At 40.6% G+C, this 19,597-nt stretch overlaps 2 protein-coding genes across 3 annotated transcripts in view; one reads left to right on the forward strand and one right to left on the reverse strand.

The window, feature by feature from the left end:
• LOC132837015 (gamma-glutamyl hydrolase-like) overlaps window positions 1–19,597 on the reverse strand; it is a 55,628-nt gene that overhangs the window by 21,121 nt on the left and 14,910 nt on the right. Inside the window, exons 2-3 of one of the 2 annotated variants that reach the window (XM_060856651.1) lie at window positions 6,376–6,500; window positions 5,328–5,393 (exon numbers count right to left, since the gene is read on the reverse strand). In XM_060856651.1, the coding sequence (XP_060712634.1) occupies window positions 5,328–5,361 (34 nt within the window). In that variant the 5' untranslated portion in view covers window positions 5,362–5,393; window positions 6,376–6,500. Of the gene's footprint in view, window positions 1–674; window positions 1,410–5,327; window positions 5,394–6,375; window positions 6,501–19,597 lie in introns of those variants that run through there. The other variant, XM_060856650.1, reaches the window with a different exon arrangement.
• LOC132837013 (inositol 1,4,5-trisphosphate receptor-interacting protein-like) lies at window positions 820–12,006 on the forward strand. The gene is made up of 2 exons (XM_060856648.1): window positions 820–1,102; window positions 9,101–12,006. The coding sequence occupies exon 2, from the start codon at window positions 9,102–9,104 to the stop codon at window positions 10,716–10,718; it is 1,617 nt and encodes a 538-aa protein (XP_060712631.1). The 5' UTR covers window positions 820–1,102; window position 9,101; the 3' UTR covers window positions 10,719–12,006.

A 19,597-nucleotide genomic window follows, 5' to 3' on the forward strand; every position in this document is an offset into this window, starting at 1 on the left:
CACACTGGGCTCACTCACTGCCACCGATGCTGTTGCTGCAAACAAACTCTTCAACAAGCGGTAAGCAACAAGAGAAAAAGAAAAAAGAAACCAAAAAAGAAAAAGAAAAACAAAAACAGACCGACTCCTTGCTCACAAACCTGAGTCCACCGCCATCTTAGCAAAAGTGAGGAAATGCCATTGAATGTCAAGGAGCAATGACAAGTCTCTTTTGTTGGAGATGGTCATTTCCTGGCATTTATGTGGCACAAATGTTACAGCCAAAGCCCGAATGTAGTCCAGTTTTGAAGAGTTCGGGTGTGGACTACATCAGTTTCTAAGGAAATGGTGGTGCTGATCATTGAGCAATCATTTTTGATCTTGCAAACTCTGAGTTTAAGCGGATCATTAGTGTTTTTCAGTCATACTTCCTCTTCAGTGACGGGACACAAGGCGAGAACCGTCTTGGTGACGCTCACAAGTCAAATAAAACAATCCATGTAATAAGGAGGATGTTCCGGCTGTCTCGGAGAGAGAAAACTAGCACAAACCAAAAATACTGGTCCTATCAGGAGCAATTCAAAATAGTTCTCAACAAGAAAGAAGATGTGAGAAAGAGGAATTTAACAAGAAATACTAAAAGATGTGAAGAGGGAAGCTGTCAGCTGAATGTCGCCTGGATATTCAAGACTCACCGATGATGGGTCTCTGGTTTAGGTCGAATGAGTGCAGTGCGGGCAAAACGCAGCAAGCGAACAGGAGCTGTCCCAGCACAGTCTGAGCCATGGTGATCTTGCTGACTTTGAAACCCGGAAGTGGCTCACATTCTGCAGGAGGCGACTGATGCGAATAAGGGAAGTGAGTGGCCGGTCACCCTGCCTTGCAGGCCGGATTGTTGTTGCTTGCAGGGGACAGGTTAAACCGATGATCCCTGAGCTTGTCTGGGGAGCAAGCTGGCCGGCTTGGCTAGTGGCGTCACAGGGGAAGGTATTGTCCCGCCTCAGCGTTATGAGGACAGGCAGAGGAGGCGCTTCCTAGACATGGCAGCCTAAACTAAGCAGCGCCGCCCGTGCAGCGAGGCCCCAGCGCCATGTGAAGCGGGCTCGGGGGCACAAGTGACCAGGTAAGGGCTGGCCTGGCTTCCACCGCAACCCTCAGGTTCAATAGCAATTGCATCCGACCAAATTGCAAACATTTAGTTCCAAAGTAGCGCCGCTTTTGCTTGCATTCAGCCTGAAAGTTTGTCCTACTTTCATTTTCCTCTGAACCATCCTGTCCTCACATTCCAGACACACGGACCTTTGAACAACTATTATGTGCGAGCTGGCCCACAGCCAATGGAACTCGGGTTGGGGGCTTCATTTCTTTCACGCCCAGTTTAAGTCCCAGGTTCACTCTTCACCACTTTTCCACGTTTCGAATTCTCGGATCTGGAGATAAACAGCAATTTTCATTGTGTATTTCATTGGCGTCCATTCGTCACATCCCAGCCAATTGCGAATCCAGATCTACCTACTCAATTTTAATCCACAGACTATTTTTTGTTTTGCGCATAAAATCTCAATGATCATTTGCACAACATTTTTTTCATCTTTGTGTTTTGGTAAACTGGTGAGAAACAAAACTGAGTATGACTGTAATTTCATTATATTTTTCTTTTAAGCTAACTTAATAGTTGGATATTTCAATTTATGTATTTGGGATGTACGTGCAGTCGTATCACGATTGTACGTACTGTTTTAAGATTGTAGCCTGTGGCTAAAATCATGTTGGAGCGATCGTGTGACCAGGAATTTCACTAATATGCTATGTGCTTCTGGTTGAGAATCTGAGCAAGGATTAGAAAAAGTTGCGGATGATGCTTGCAGACGTTCCTATTCCAATCATTACGGTCTCTTCACGAGTTTATTTCCCACCAACTTTTCAGCTTTTTGCTCCTCGCGTTGCAAAATGTTTTGTAAATTTTGGACTGTTTGGAAGACGACCTGAAAATGTGTCCCTCATTTTGGCTTTTACTTAAGCTTTTTTTGAAATTTATTTTTTCATCAACGTCCATCCATTTTAGAAATACAAAGCTGATATCTTAAATTGTTGAATAGTATATTTTCTGACTATTAAATGATTCCAAAGCCCCGAGATGTTCAGAGTTGGGATTCAGCTGATTGAATGGCAACACAATGTCCAAAGGCAATTTCTCTTGTTGGAGATGGAAATCAACTAACTAGAACATGATATGCAAAATTGGCGGGCGGGGGAGGGAGGAGGAGGAGGGACGGAGAAGACCCCGGTACAAGTGCAGAAGATTATGTTGAGATATTTGCAGTGATCATCTTCCAGATGTACCAAATGGATGACCTATCTTGGCCCCAGGTGGAGGTCCCCAGCATCACAGTGACCAGATTTAAGCCAATTCAATTCACTCCATGTCACATGAAGAAATGGCTGAAGGTATGGGATACTGCAAAGGCCCTGTCAATAATTGTACTTGTGATTCAGAACTTGCCACATCCCGAGCCCAGTTAATTCATGAGATGGCATCAACCTGGGGATGTGGAAAATTATCTAGGTATGTCCTCTAGGTACACAAGCCAAATATAAACTGCCCTGCCAACCTATGTTAGATTGACAGTGAAGTGATAGAAGGGGGCATCAATAGCAATATCAAGCAGCACCTGCTTTGTAATAACTGGCTCGCTGATTCTCAGTTTGGGGTCTGCAAGGACCATTCAATTCCTGACCTTGTTACAGCCTTGATTAAAATCTGGACCAAAGAGCTAAATTCCAGATATGAGGCAACAGTGACAACAAGTTGACATTTGACTGTATGGCATTAGAGTCAATGGGAATCTGGGAGGACACTCATTACTGCTTCTAGTCATGCCTCGCACAAAGCAAGACAGTTGTGGTAGGTGCAGGTCAGTCATCTCAGCTCCAGGACATCTCTGCCGGCTAATGTCCAACCATCTTCAGCTGCTTCATCGATGATCTTCAGACAATCATCAAGTCAGAAGTTGGGACGTTCGCCGATGATTGCACAAAGTTCAGCTTCATTTGTAGCTCCTTAAATACTTAAACATATCCAAGGATACCTGGACAATATCCAGACTTGGGTTGACATGTGACAAGTAACATTTGCACCGCTCTGGAGCCAGCCAATGACCATCTGCACTAAGGAATCCAAACATTGCTTCTTGACTGGTACTGACATTCACCTACAACTTTGCATTTCTTTGAAAGATATAATGGCTTTTTCATTTGAAAGCAGCATTGGTAGTGGTGAACACCATTTCTGTTGGCTGTTATTTTTTTTATATATATATTCCTGAAGATCATAAAGTAGAGCTTTCCTCAGAAATCTGTCCTAAGCTGAAATGGTGTAAAGTGAAGAAGCATTAATTTCTTTATATGGGAAAAATTTCACCTTTATTCATAAAAGTAAAAATCCTCAATGGATTTCTTTTGCTTAGCAAAAACAGGTACTAATGTAGGTATTTCATAAAAGCGAAGTGGCATAAAGCGAACTCCCAAAGTGGGGGATACCTGAAGGGTGAAATGAATTTCACATGCTGCTCAAACTTGAATCAGTATATGACGCTTGCTTAGACTGGAGTGTACATGCCGTAATACACAGGGTCCTGTTCCAGGCAACAGCAGGAACATGGACACACACTTTGTCTATTTCAACTGAACAAAATAGACGATGAACATTCCCTCGTTCATTCTTCAGGATAATGCCTCGATCAATCAGAATCAACCTGACTGGTTTCAAATGTAATCTAAGCTTCGATGTTCATCTTCATCATCACAAACTTGTGCATTCTCTATTGTAATGCATCTACCAATCAAAGTGCACATCCCTTTCATACAGTATAAACAACAATTTCCTTTTTATGTTGTATTTCTCAGAAATTATCCTAATGAATGTGAGATAATAAACTTTAACAACATGTCCTTCTCCAGCAATGCTAAATTTCACTAGCACCAAAAAACTAGAGATAAACACCAGAACAAAAGAAGAACTCTGGATGCTGGAGTTCTGAAAAAAATTAGAAGTTTCTCGAGAAACTCAGCAGGTCTGACAGTATCTCTGGAGAGAAAGCAAAGTTAATTATTTGAGTCCAGCTTTGAAGATGGGCCACTGTACTCTGTTCAAACTGCTTCCCTCCACAAATACTGCCAAACTTGCTGAGTTTCTCCAGCAATTTCTATTACAGTTTGTGATGAACATATTGTTTTAAATGGAATTAGCAACCTTGAATAAACAGTATCTGAATTGAACATTTTCCACTCAAAGGGTTTTGGGAAGCTAAGACAAGTTTTATGCAAGTCCCTTTCCTGATTCTTTCATAATTTGTTGGTCAACTGTAAGAAGGTGCATGTAGTCTCAAGATTTTAAAAGAAGATGGTTGCAGCTATTGACGAACTTGTTTAGTGTCAGGAAGGATGCTGGAAACAATCAAATTTTGACCACTGGACAGAAGGGGAATATGAGGGATTGCCAATCTAGCTTCAAAAATAAAAAGTTCCATCTTATAAATGTGATTTTGTACTTTGACAATTCACCAAGCTAATAGTGAAATAGTTCACATTTCAGGACTGATATGACTCTTTTTCAGGACAAGCAGTTTCTAAAATCTTTTGACTAAAAAAAGAGCATTTTTACAAGGTAAAAGTCTTTGGTATTCATACCAGTCTTTTGCACTAGATTGAGTGAATTTGCTTGGAATTCACGGTGTTGTACAGAGGTGCAGGATTGCCTTGACCCTGTTGTTGTTCACTATTTTTAATGATCTCAATGTATGTGATGGGTAGATATTTAAATTTGGTAAAGTCATTGGAAGAGCAAAGGCTACTTAAGGCAAAACAATAAATGCTGGATTTTGAGCTAGTGACATTTGCAAATGATGCTCAGCTTGGCAAGGCTATGAATATTGATTAGGTAAATCCTGTATACCTTTGATCTTCAGAGAAAAGTAATGAAACTGGTGGTAATAGAGAAAGATCTGGCTGTTCTTTGGCACACAACACTGAAGTTAAAGCTAAAGCAAGAATATTGAGAGTGCTGGAATATATTTTTATTGGTCATTTCACTATGAGACAACACAGATAGAGGACAGAAGGAGTGCTGTCCAATTCATTTCACTCTCTTGGAAAACCTCAGTAGGACTGCTTGTCCTGAAAAAGAGTCATATCAGTCCTGAAATGTGAACTGTTTCTCTATCCATAGATTTTGCCAGACCTTCTGAGTTTGTCCACCATTTCAGATTTCCAGCATCTGCAGATTGCTTAATTCCTTTTTTTGTTGTTTGTGTGTCATCTATATTTTTGCCATTCCAAATTTTTCTCACCTTTGAATGTTGCTCGTGACTCTGCTCTTATCATGTGTGCAGGCAGTGCAATCCCAAGCACAGTATCTGTGTCAAAGAAAAAGTTTTAATCGTGTGACGTTGGATTTATTTTTGCCCGTCACCTTATATCAGTGTATCCTTATTTTTTCACCATTAAAGATGGTTATTTACTTGCAAAATAATCAATTTTGAAACCCAAAAGAAATCACCTCCTCACCTTTCTGCCCCAAGGAGATCAACTTCAGCTTCTCTCATCTATCCACATAACTGAAATCCCCCATCCCTGATACTGCTATTACAACATGAGACAGCCAAATCAAATCAACCTTCCTATCTCTATATTCACAACAAAGTCAACTTAAAACTTTCAAAGACCCTCAAAATTGACCCCAAAGGTTTCAATCAACACCTATTGCTTTTGAATAACCAATTTGAGATTCTGAATAATTATAGACATCAGGTTTGTAGGGTAAACAAAAGGCTTAAGTATTTATTACTAATACTTTAGCAGAGCAAAATTAAACAACAAAGTAATTTAATTGATATCTCTGATTTAAATCCAAAAATCTTTGCTTTCAGCCTCACACACAAAAAAAATGAATCAAATATAATTAAGGAATAAATGAAAGATAAAAACAAAACTGGTCAATTTACTTCGCTGGTTTTCACAAAGCGTTGTTGTTGAGGCATATGTGATTGATATCACCTTAAAACCAATCAAGAAACAATCAGGGTGACATTTTGAGTTCACTCTGAGGATGTCAGTAATACTTATAACTTTCTTTCTGTTCTCTGAATGTGCAATAGCTGATAAGGGGAAGTTAGGCAGGGAGTTTTTAGATTTTTATCCTGTAACATCAAGAGCCAAACTTCACACAAACATCGGTTCAAACTATTGCCCTTACTTCTGTTACCACCATGTTCCTTTGCACACTTGGTAGCACTAATTTACAAGTCAAGACCTTATTAATGGCCAAACATTTGCTATCTATTTGTCTGTCCCTGGTATTGTGAAGAATCTGTGGAATCCTTTTTATGAAGAACCAACCTGCAATTAACTTTCAGGCCTGGCCTTTGAAACAAACAATAGCTTGTTAATTTTGTTCTTTTGTTTTTGGCTTCTCACAGTCCGAAGGATATCTTCACCTCTCAGTTCACAGCTCCAAACCAAAACTGAAAAAAAAATGACAATAACAAAAAAATCAGTGAGGATTCTAACACTGTTCTTATGTCTCTTCTGTACCCTCTTAGGCCCTTGATGTCTTTCCTCAAGCTTGGTGCTCAGACTGAGCATGCTACTGCAGGTTAGGTCATACTGGACCTTATGAGATTTCGTAATTTCTTTCTTTTGTGTTCGATTCATCTGTGAATAGTACCAGATCGCACATGCTTTTATATCAGCTTGGTGAAAGTTTGTGGTCATCTTGAGATTTATCTGTGGATATCCTCAGGTCTCAGTGTTCATGCATCCCCATTAAAATTGTACTTATTACTTCATTCGTGCTCCCTTCCAAAATTCTTGCAATAAATGCTGAATTTACTAAGGTTTGTAAGATTTGGTGAGAATATGGTTGTCCAATCATTTTGTTTCAAATAAATACATTACAGGAGTTAAAGTGTTAAATTACAAAAGGACAGAACGATGATGGATGTTGAGGTAGTTTCTTTTTCCCCATGTCATGTTGAGGTTATACAGGACATTGGTGAGGCCTATTTGTGAGTACTGTGTCCAGTGCTGGTCACCCAGACTCGGAAGGATGTTATTAAGCCAGAGAGAGTTCAGAAAAGATTTACCAGGATGTTGCCAGGTAAGGAAGGTTTAAGTTATTAAGAAAGACTGGGGCTGGTGGGACATTTTTCATGGGAGTATAGGCGTTTGAGAAGTGACCTTGCAGAAGTTGATAAAATTATGAGGGGTACAGATAGGATTAATAGTAGTTGCCTTTTCTCTAGAATGGGGGACTTCAAGTTAGGGGGAAAATTTTAAAGATGAGAGGAGAAAGATTTAAAGAAGAAATAGGGGGCAATTTAAACACAGAAGATGGTTGACGTGTGGAATATACTTCCTGAGGAAGTAGTGGATGTGGGTAAATGTGCAATGTTTAAAAGACATTTGGATAAGGATAATAATAGCAAACGGTTGGAGGGATATGGGCCAGGAGCAGACAGGTGGGAATAGTTTAGTTTGGGATTATGGTGCTGGAAAAGCATGGCAGCTCAGGCAACATCCGACGAGCAGGAAAATTAAGAATTTGGGCAAGAGCCCTTTCTGATGAAGGGCTTTTGCCAAAATTGTCAATTTTCCTGCTCCTTGGATGCTGCCTGACCTGCTGTGCTTTTCCAGCACCACATTCTTGATTCTAATCTCCATCTGTAGTCCTCACTTTTGCCAAGTATGGGATTATGGTTGGCACAGATTGGTTGAATCGCAAGATCTGTTTCCATGCAATATGACTCTATAACTCTTTCTGGGATTGTTGAATCTTTCCAGCTGGGACAATTTTTATCTCATAGGAAGTCACTGCAATATTAATTAGAGTAGAATGGTCTCCCAGATGATGGAGGGATCAAAACAGAGGAGTGGAGGAATTTCAGATTTTCCCCATAATAGCTTTTTCTGAGGATTTCTATGGCTTTTATTGGAGTGGGAATGCATTGCTGTTATTTGGGGCACGCTGGACAGATCACTGTTCATATACCTGCTGCCTGACTGGTGATGCTTCTTGTCGAGTTCTGCCTCCTGCCTCCTGCTTCCTTGATCTTCAGTACAACATTTATTGTCTATTTTATTCATGTTTCTATTGTCAGGTCTCTCCCCTTTGCTGTCTTGTTCCTAGATATCCTGTCCTCGGCTTGCTTTCTCCAAGCTACAGAATCCTGGTTTGTAAATCAACGTTCACATACCAATTCTAGCCCATCTTGTCCCTTCCCCAAAATTCACAATTGTGGAGCTCCAAACCACCAAAAATGCTTAATTCCTATCCCAGCTGTTTGCATCAAAGCTTGCCATTTTCTCATGACAACTACTTATCTTTGCAAAACTTTACAACATGAATGCCCTACACTTCCATTTGATTTGATGTATTGTTACATGGACCTAAGTACCGTGAAAAGCTTTCTTTACAAACAGTTCAGGTAGATCATAGTCAGCGAGGACATACAGATCAGAAGGTTAAAAAAACCGAGTGAGGCATGCAGGTTACATTGTGCAATGTCAAATTGTTAGAGTTGCCAGTATTCAATTAAAAACCAGCAGTCCAGTACAAAAGTAACTCAGACTCACAACATATACCAAACCTGAAGTCACATTACTCCAGATTAATTCAGATATGCTGAAATGTGCAAATGGATTTGTAAATATGTAAATGGACTTGTAAACATTTCTGTGAACGGTGTATTTCCACACTGGGTGTTGCACATTTTTATATTCCCAGCCTTTTACACCCAATTTTCCTACCTTTGTCACTCCACTCCATAGCAAAAATTTGCATGGGCCATCTGTGGCTTTCAAGCAGTTAATTTTTAATGGATGGCTTTAAACATTTGGTACAAGCTCTTAAAATGACACCATCGGTACACCGCATTTATTAATTGCTTGAGGCAATTATAGGATAGGAAAGGAAGCTGGTGCATATTATGAAATAGTGAAGAGGAGGAATTATTTGCATTCCTGACAAGACCGCTCAATGGGGCCTCAGCTTCTTATAGATGTACAAATCTAATTTGTGCTGTACACATCCTCTGAAAATCTTTTGTCTGCTTATTGTTTGTAGGATGCCAGCACTACTCGGGCTTTTCAGTGTGTGCCTCCTGGTGATCACAGGAAGTTTGTACCACCCCCGCCTCCTGAGTGATGAAGTTGAGAGTGAAGAGGTTCAGTCAAGGATAAAGGAGCAGGAGAGCAAGTATAAGCTGGAAATGGAGCGGCTCCAGAAAGAAGTGGATGAGAAGAATGATCCTGAACAGGAAATAAAGGTCAGTACACTCGTAAAAGCAGAAAACTCAACACCGATCGATTGGAACACCTGGAATATTCTCTTGATGGTCACAATTCTGTTCTTGGAACTGTGGAGACAGGACACGTGGCCACATACACCACAGGACTACAACAGTGAAGAGGAGGAGGAAGGAGAGAAGGAAAATGAATTTCCTCAAAGAATATACAGCAACATTTTGAATATTCCTGATAAATGTGTTCTGGACCAGTTTTACAATGTATGTATTCAGAACGTGAGCCAAGAGCCAATGCAGACGTGTGAATTTGTCGAGAGCTTTGTCGACAATCTGTTGGAAGCCTGCAGGAATATTTGCCAATGGGATTCTGAGCTGATCCTTGAAGATTGTGTTGGCATCGGTAGTCAGTTTGAGAAATGGGGCTGCAAGACACCCTCTGTATATGATATTTTGGTTCCAATCTTTCTTCAGGATGGATATTGCTTTAAACCAGAGATCTGTTGCTGTGACCTCCCACCTGATAAGCAAAGTTATGGCCGGATTGTTATGGTAACACCTGACAGCACTGACTTGGGCTGCCTGTGTAAGAGTACTGAACTTGAAGGTGATGTTCTTTGTCTTATTCACAGTAAAAGGTTTGAAGCTGATGTTCGTGCAAATTGCCTGGCTTCTATTGTGTGTTCCGAGTGGTATTTGGACTACAAGAAAGTACTAAAATGGTTCAGGGTCGCACTAGCAAAATCCTGGAACAATGTTTGTCATAAGTATGACTTTGATCTTTCCTTCCACAATATTACTGGTTGCTGTGGTTTAAAAGTCCAGTATCAGTCGGGACGAAACATCTACATTAAAGCCTTCCCTGCTGTGAGGCTGAAGGATTCAGATGTCTATCTCGTATCGAGCTTTCCTGATTACACCAAGAATACAGTGCCATCCACTACCTACTGGCACATATCCTGTGCTGTCTGCGAGTACAGGTTTCTGAAAATCATGGCAAAAAGCGTTCCCAAAAACAGTTGTCACCTAAAGTGCCTTCAAATATTGATCTTTCTAACTGAAAAGCTGCGCAGCTCTCCAGATCAGCGAAACATTCTTGGGTCCTACTTTTTTAAGACTGTCCTGATGCATCTGTTGTTAAGTCAGCCATATTCAAACTGGCATGAGTGTCACCTGGAATATCGGCTCAGAGACATTTTGAAGTATCTTGGAAAATGCTTGGATGAGAAACGGCTCTCCCGATTTATGATCGGAAATCAAACATTTCCTAAACAAATGGGAATTCCAGAAATGCTTCTGTATGCAGAGCCTATAAACCTCTTCCGGTCCTTTGTAACAGAGCGTGACACTTACGGTCAAGCATTAATGGAATATCAGAAAATATTAAGGGACATGGGTCCATTAATGATGGAATGCATTAAAGATAATACAGTCAGCTGACTGAAAACAGAGCCTTTGCTCCTAGGTTGGGAGCAGAATTATTTAACAGATATGTAATATTTACATTTCCACTCAGAGTCCATTCTAATAGATGTTATTTACATGGCACTCATTTCTCTTTTTTAATACATGGACAAATTTCTAATGTCATTTTATCGTTAAGTGTTCTCCCCAGGTCAAAACGGTTGTTTTTTGCTGGCAGATACTTCAACTCTCCACTTGGACTTCGTATCGTGATCATGCATTCGGAATGTGTATGTGGACATCTTAGGAAATTGTAAATATGTTGCAAGTAGCTGAACACTTTGGATTTCCACAATTTCTCAAATATCTGCTTATGATTTCTCCTTTCTGTTCACATTGTGATAGTGAACAACTTAACTGACAGTGTCATTGTGAATGGGATGAGTAGGCAGTGGGCAGTCCAGTCATTGCAAAAGGATTTGGAACTGGGTAAATTGAGTGAGGACTCAGTCACGGTGTATTCTGTTAGTGGTGAGGGGGGAGGACATGTCTAAAATTTAAACCAAACCAACAACTGATCTCAAGTCATTACTGAGCAACATTAGCAATCCATACTTGCTCAGTGACCATGTTGAACTACAAATGCAGTGATTAAGGATTTATCATGTATGTGTTGAACAATCCTCACATTAGTCTCATTAATCAAATCCTTCATTTGGTGTTGGGCTCTTATCACACACCTCATGAAACCTTAAAGATATAAACAAAATAATTCACGTTTATTCCCAATCACCAAGTCTTACTGTTCTTGATAATAGCAGAGCTTGACAGCTTGTTTTTTCTCATTGGTTTTCCACACTTCTTCACCCTGTTTTTTTTCAGGTGTGAGGATAATGGTGCATTTCTAAGCAAAAGTGCTATTTGTTCAAGGGTGTTACAAGGAATTAAAAATTATCTTTTCAACTACTACTTAATCATTCTTTAAAACATGAGAGTTCAATGAATGTGTCCCTTGTGGCATGGTGATGTGTTGAGAACTCTTCGCTGCAGTGCAACTTCTTATTTGAAGAAATGGTAGTGGACTCTCTTTAACTGACACCTCAAGTCCATCTAGCAGGTGAACATTACTGCACATTTGAGCAAGCTCTGCTGAACCTCCAATTCCTGGAAGAAATATGCAAGAGTTGTAATTATGACTATTGATTCCTGTCACCTCCAGCCTTTTGCCATCTTGATAGTTCCCTCGTTATGCTTCTGAATTTGCTCTTGTCACTAAAACATGTTTCCTCAATGCATTTAAATGAAAACTCACCCTAATCTTTGAAAAACTTGAAACATTGCGGATTTTTAAAAACCTTGCTATTCCTTTTACAATCTAGCAATGTTTAAACATTAATAAATTAATCAACATCTTAGATACTCTTTTCAACTCTGTGATCTTTTGTATGACAGGCTTTGGACATTTATTCATGGTCATTTTTTAAAAAGCAGTGGTCCAGCCTACATGTATAATAGGGTGCTTTCTCATCTACTATACACTATATAATATAATGAATAAACCCGTTATATCTTCGAGCAGAGTTCATAATTCATGATGGAATTCGGGAATGGATCAGTTCCCACAATATAATGCACTCTATCGCTAGAGGATTGAAGCAATTAATCTGAAGTCAGTTATACGTTTTTGAAATAATCGTCATCTGTTACTCATTGCAGGTGTGATTGACATATGTAATCAATACATTTGATTGTATTTGATACTGAATAATTGAGAACGTTAAACAGGTTTGAGCAGAGGAAGCTATTTATTCAAATATATCCCTGCGAAAGTTAGCATAAAAGGGTATATACCCCAAACTTCACCTGCAGACCTAATTCTTCTTTGGTCATTGACTTGTGAGAGTATGTACTTTCTCAAAAAAAAACTCATGACAGATCGAAAAACAGAAGAAAATGACTTCACCATGTACTACTGACAGCATAACATGTATATCTGAATTTTAGTACATTGTGTTCACATAGATGATTATAGAGTTAGAGTCATGCAGCAGAGAAACAGACTCTTTGGTTTAACTTGTCTGTGTGGACCAGATTTCCTAAACTGAAATAGTTCCACTTCTCGGTGTTTGGCCTCTATCCCTCTGTGAACCCAAAACGTTAAATCTAATTTGTCTCCATAGATGTTGAAAGACCTGCTTAGCTTTGCCAGCAATTTCTGCTTTTGTGTCTGATTACCAGCATCTGCACTTGGTTCGGTTTTTATTGTGTTTAAATCTTGGCCATTCACATATGTGCCCAAACCTGTTTTGAATGTGGTAATTGTACTCTCCTCTAGTTAAGGACCCCAAATGATTGTCAACTTATCCAGATGACATTCAAATATTTGGGAGATGGGTTAGAAATGGCCTGAGTGCTAGTTACGATTTGCAGTACCTAATGATCTTATCACATGTGTGATTTAAAAAGGACAAAAATTTTGATTGTAATGGAACAATATCCCTATTGGAATAAAGTGGCAGAGCAAGAATGGAGGGCACAAAAGGCAAAACAGGAAGTGGATTCTGCATTGCAGTTAAATTGGAAGTAAATTCAAATAAATTGAATGGACTCAGGCAGAGTTTCAAAGCAGCAGTTAGACATTTTGATCAAAAAGTGACACATTTGCATCAAAAAAGCAATTGTGAATTGTTTGGTATCCAAATTAAACTTAAGTCAAAGCTGACATAAAGGAAGATGATAGTGGTTAGACCATAAGACCATAAGACATAGGAGTGGAAGTAAGGCCATTCGGCCCATCGAGTCCACTCCGCCATTCAATCATGGCTGATGGGCATTTCAACTCCACTTACCAGCGTTCTCCCCGTAGCCTTTAATTCCTCGAGACAACAAGAATCTATCAATCTCGGCCTTGAAGACATTTAGTGTCCCAGCCTCCACTGCACTCTGTGGCAATGAATTCCACAGGCCCACCACTCTCTGGCTGAAGAAATGTCTCCGCATTTCTGTTCTGAATTGACCCCCTCTAATTCTAAGGCTGTGTCCACGGGTCCTAGTCTCCTCGCCTAACGGAAACAATTTCCTAGCGTCCACCCTTTCCAAGCCATGTATTATCTTGTACGTCTCTAAGTCTCCCCTCAATCTTCTAAACTCCAACGAATACAATCCCAGGATCCTCAGCCGTTCCTCATATGTTAGACCTGCCATTTCAGGGATCATCCGTGTGAATCTCCGCTGAACACGTTCCAGTGCCAGTATGTCCTTTCTGAGGTGTGGGGACCAAAACTGGACACAGTACTCCAAATGGGGCCTAACCAGAGCTTTATAAAGTCTCAGTAGCACATCTCTGCTTTTATATTCCAACCCTCGAGATAAGTGACAACATTGCATTCGCTTTCTTAATCACGGACTCAACCTGCATGTTTACCTTTAGGGAATCCTCGACTAGCACTCCCAGATCCCTTTGTACTTTGGCTTTACTAATTTTCTCACCATTTAGAAAGTAGTCTATGCTTTTATTCATTTTGCCAAAGTGCAAGACCTCGCACTTGCTCACGTTAAATTCCATCAGCCATTTCCTGGACCACTCTCCCAACCTGTCTAAGTCCTTCTGTAGCCTCCCCACTTCCTCAGTACTACCTGCCCGTCCACCTAACTTCGTATCGGCAAACTTTGCTAGAATGCCCCCAGTCCCCTCATCCACATCATTAATATATAATGCGAATAGCTGTGGCTCCAACACTGAACCCTGCGGGACACCGCTCTTCACCGGCTGCCATTCTGAAAAAGAACCTTTTATCCCAACTCTCTGCCTTCTGTTAAACAGCCAATCCTCAATCCATCCCAGCAGCTCACCTCGAACACCATGGGCCCTCACCTTGCTCAGCAGCCTCCCGTGTGGCATCTTATCAAAGGCCTTCTGGAAGTCTAGATAGACCACATCCACTGGGTTTCTCTGGTCTAACCTACTTGTTACCTCTTCAAAAAAATTCCAACAGGTTTGTCAGGCATGACCTCCCCTTTCTAAAACCATGTTGACTTGTTCGAATCAGACTCTGCTCTTCCAAGAATTTAGAAACCTCATCCTTAATGATGGATTCTAGAATTTTACCAACAACCGAGGTTAAGCTGATTGGCCTATAATTTTCCATCTTTTGTCTTGATCCTTTCTTGAACAAGGGGGTTACAACAGCCATCTTCCAATCATCCGGTACCTTTCCTGACTCCAGTGACTCTTGAAAGATCTCAACCAATGCCTCTGCTATTTCCTCAGCCACATCTCTCAGAACTCTAGGGTGTATCCCATCGGGGCCAGGAGATTTATCAATTTTAAGACTTTTTAACTTTTCTAGCACTCTCTCTTTCGTAACGGCAACCATACTCAACTCAGCCCCGTGACTCCCTTTAATTTTTGGGATATTACTCATGTCTTCCACTGTGAAAACTGACGCAAAGTACTTGTTAAGTTCTCCTGCTATTTCCTTATCTCCAATCACTAGGCTTCCTGCATCAGTTTGAAGTGGCCCAATGTGTACTTTTGCCTGTCGTTTGTTTCTTATGTACTGAAAGAAACTTTTACTATCATTTCTAATATTACTGGCTAGCCTACCTTCATATTTGATCTTCTCATTTCTTATTACACTCTTTGTTTTCCTCTGTTTGTTTTTGTATCCTTCCAAATCTTCTGATTTCCCACTGTTCTTGGCCACTTTATAGGATCTCTCTTTTTCTTTAATACATTTCCTGACTTCCTTTGTCAGCCATGGTTGTCTAATCCCTCCCCGGATAATCTTTCTTTTCTTGGGGATGAACCTCTGTACAGTGTCCTCAATTATACCAACAAACTCCTGCCAGTTTTGCTCTACTGTCTTCCCGGTTAGCCTCTGCTTCCAGTCTATTTTTGTCAGTTCCTCTCTCATGCCCTCATAATTACCTTTATTTAACTGTAACACCATTACATCCGATTTTGCCTTCTCTCTTTCAAACAGCAGACTGAACTCTACCATATTATGATCGCTACTTCCTAAGGGCTCCCTTACTTTAAGATCTTTTATAGAGTCTGGTTCATTGCAAAGCACTAGGTCCAGAATAGCCTGCTCCCTTGTGGGCTCCATGACAAGCTGTTCCAAAAAGCCATCCTGTAAGCATTCCATGAATTCCCTTTCTTTGGATCCACTAGCAACATTATTTACCCAGTCCACCTGCATATTGAAGTCTCCCATGATCAATGTGACTTTGCCTTTCTGACATGCCTTCTCTATTTCCCAGTACATGTTGCGTCCCTGGTCCTGACTACTGTTAGGAGGTGGTCAAAGCACAGCAGGCCAGGCAGCATCTCAGGAATAGAGAATTCGACGTTTCGAGCATAAGCCCTTCATCAGGAAACGTCGAATTCTCTATTCCTGAGATGCTGCCTGGCCTGCTGTGCTTTGACCAGCAACACATTTGCAGCTGTGATCTCCAGCATCTGCAGACCTCATTTTTTACTGTTAGGAGGTCTATACACAACTCCAATTATGGTTTTTTTTAGCCCTTGTGGTTCCTCAATTCCACCCACACAGACTCCACATCATCCGACGCTATGTCATTCAATACAATTGATTTAATTTTGTTCTTAACTAACAAGGCAACCCCACCCCCTCTGCCCACCTCTCTGTCTTTTCGATAAGTTGAAAAACCATGGAGGTTTAACTGCCAGTCCTGACCCCCCTGTAACCAAGTCTCTGTGATGCCTACCACATCATAATCATTCACTATTATCTGTGCCATTAGTTCATCGGCTTTGTTATGAATGCTACGAGCATTCAGGTAAAGTGCCTTAATGCTAACTTCCTTATCATTAGAGATGTTGGAAGTCATATGATGTCTTAAGTTATCCTTGCTTTTTTCTGCATTCTCTGCCTCAATTTTAAATCCGCCTGGACACATGCTATCCTGCTGCTTATCTTTCCATTTAACGCCATACTCCCTGTTGCTTTCACTTTCCCTTTTGGTTGTTGGAAGTCTGCCATGCTGGAGGTCGAGCATGAGGAGGAAGCCATATCTTGCGGCTACAAGACACTGCTTGAGGAATTCCTCAGAGTAGGTATTTTATGCTGCCTGGCGAATTCTCTATTCCTGAGATGCTGCCTGGAATTCTCTATTCCTGAGATGCTGCCTGGCGAATTCTCTATTCCTGAGATGCTGCCTGGCCTGCTGTGCTTTGACCAGCAACACATTTGCAGCTGTGATCTCCAGCATCTGCAGACCTCATTTTTTACTCGAAGATTTTACATGACCTTGTTCAGCCATGTTCTGAAACACGTCTGGAGCAGATAGCTTGAACCTGGGCCTTTTGGCTCAGAGGTAGGGACACTAGTGAGAATTTAAAACCTGAATACAGGCTGAGGTAACTAGTTGTTGTCAAAGACAACCACTTAATACATATTCTTACTAATTTAGCTGTAAATAAAATGGCTTCTTGGCTACAAATTGACAATTTTGCTTAAAGCTGCATAAAATGGCTTTTAACACTGCTATAGCTGCATAATTGACTTGGCCACACAGTCTGTCTCAAAGAATAGCAGACAATGCTTCCTTTACAGCATATAAAGAACTCGTCTAGTTAAGACACTACTGGCTCTCCTAACTGATCTTCACACGCAGGTGCAAAAACTCAGTTCATGAGATAAGAATGGCTTAAGTTTTGGAAAACAAAGTTAGTTCTCAGAAATATCATTGGGTTGAGTTGCTGTCAATAAAACCATTTTGTTAATTAATTGGTAATTATGTACAATTATGGCCTGTACCTCTCTTTAAGAAAAGTATTAAAATGTCTTTGTTTTAAGCCATGTACGCAGTTCCTCTGAGAAACATGCAAGTGTGTGATCTATGCCTGGCTGGGAGTAATAAACTGTGAAGTCTTAAAGACCAGACAGATTGCCAGTGTTTATTGACTGATTGCAAAACAGACAGATACCCCTCCTCCCCATGCAGATCTTCACTATCACTGCAGCATAATAACTAATTCATCAGCGTTGTCTTTGTTCCAATCATCTTCAGTTGCCTCATCACGGACCTTCCTTCGATCGTAACATGCGATGTGAGGATTTTCCATTGACGGTTGTATAACTTTTAGCACCATATGCCAGAACACTCATACTGAAACAGTCCATGATCCAATGCAGCAAGAGCAAGACAAGCAAGTCACAGTCATGCCACTTGAAGGCCAAGCAATGCCTATCTCTCTCAAAAAGAATCGAGCTATCACTCATTGACATTGGCATTATCATAATCTCACCTCCACGATCAACATCGTGAACTTGTCAGTGATTGTAGCTACATTAGCAGATCAAAGGCTTGGAATCCAGCAGCAACTACAAGGCACAATTCACGACTGAAGACTCCCCACTGTCCTGGGATGACCGCAGTTCCAACAACACTCATGCAGCTTAACACAAGCTCACTGACACCACAGTCACAACACCTCCCCACTGATATGACTTTATAGTGTATCACCTACAAGATATGCTGTTAAAAATAATTGAGGCTGTTCAAACAACACCTTCCAACATATGAGCACTTCTAAGGAGGACAAGGGCTCAGCACCACGAGTTCCCTACTCGGCCATTAATTATTTTGACGTGGAAATATATTGCAGTTCCCTCCATGCCACTGGTTCAAAGATATGTCATTACCTAATAGTATTGTGGGTGCACCTGCAGCAAATGGATAGCAGCAGCTCAAGCAGGCAATTCACCATCACCTTCAGGGCAACTGAGGATGGGCAAGAAATACTGGCCCCACTACATGAAACCCACATGCCATGAACGAATAAGGAAAACAAATTTGTGACACACCTGGTCATCTTCGTACAAATATCAAAAGGTAAGAAAAGATTCATTCACTGTGACTGATTTTTCACAAAGAAAGATCGGAAAATTAATCTGGAAGGCTTCTTGTCACAAAAGATCTGCCAATTGACAAATGCACAAACTGGTTGAATGCATCTCTGCTGCACCTCACTTTCCCACTCCATTATCACCTTGTGACAACCAGCCTTGAATCCCTAGGTCCTGTCTGTGGCTAACTGTCTTGAGTAATATCTAGCATCACTAACCATTGGATCAAAGAAATAGGAAACACAAGATGTCATTAACTTTCTTGTGACAAACACTGACTGACGAAAGGCAGGCTTTAAATGGTCATGATGTGAATGCTCCTCGTTAAACAGGTTCAGGTCAAACAGGGAGCAACATGTTGCCAATTCCACTGAGGTGGTCATCGTACACAATACAGCACAAATAATGCTGCATGGAACAAAGAAGTGTTTCTTCAATTTGGCAGATGAATTACTTTAGACTCAGAAAATGAGATGATTGCTTGGCTTTGAGGATTTGCATTTGTGAAGTAAGTAAAAGACCGATCCGGTCACACATCGGTAATGTGTGAACTATTTTGTAACACACACAATCTGCTTTCTCCACAACCTTCATTTTTACACCTTATGCTTAAAATTATCAGGTTATATTCAAAGCTCTCATATTTCAATGCTTTCTGCCTTTTGCTTTGCTCCGCTCCTCAGATGACAAGCAGCATCTGATTGTTGCTCCACAAATGCAAACAGAAAGTAACATGCAAAAACTATCACCCTTTTGCATTGTGCCTGTTCACCCTTTCGACAACTTCTGTTGTAATGTGCATTTGCATCTTTTGTGAGATGGAGTGTATTTTCTTAATAAGATGATAGCTTAGTGGTATTGTTGCTAGACAAGTAATCCAGAGACAGAGGTCATGTCTTGAGAACATGGGTCCAAATCCCATCATGGCATTTGGTAGAACTTGAATGCATTAAAAATCTGGAATTAAGATTCCAATGATGACTAAGAAAACATGGATGATTGTCAGAAAGAATCCTTCTAATGCCCTTCAGAGAAGGA

Source organism: Hemiscyllium ocellatum, chromosome 48 (genome assembly GCF_020745735.1).
Source record: "Hemiscyllium ocellatum isolate sHemOce1 chromosome 48, sHemOce1.pat.X.cur, whole genome shotgun sequence".
Classification (NCBI taxonomy): domain Eukaryota; kingdom Metazoa; phylum Chordata; class Chondrichthyes; order Orectolobiformes; family Hemiscylliidae; genus Hemiscyllium; species Hemiscyllium ocellatum.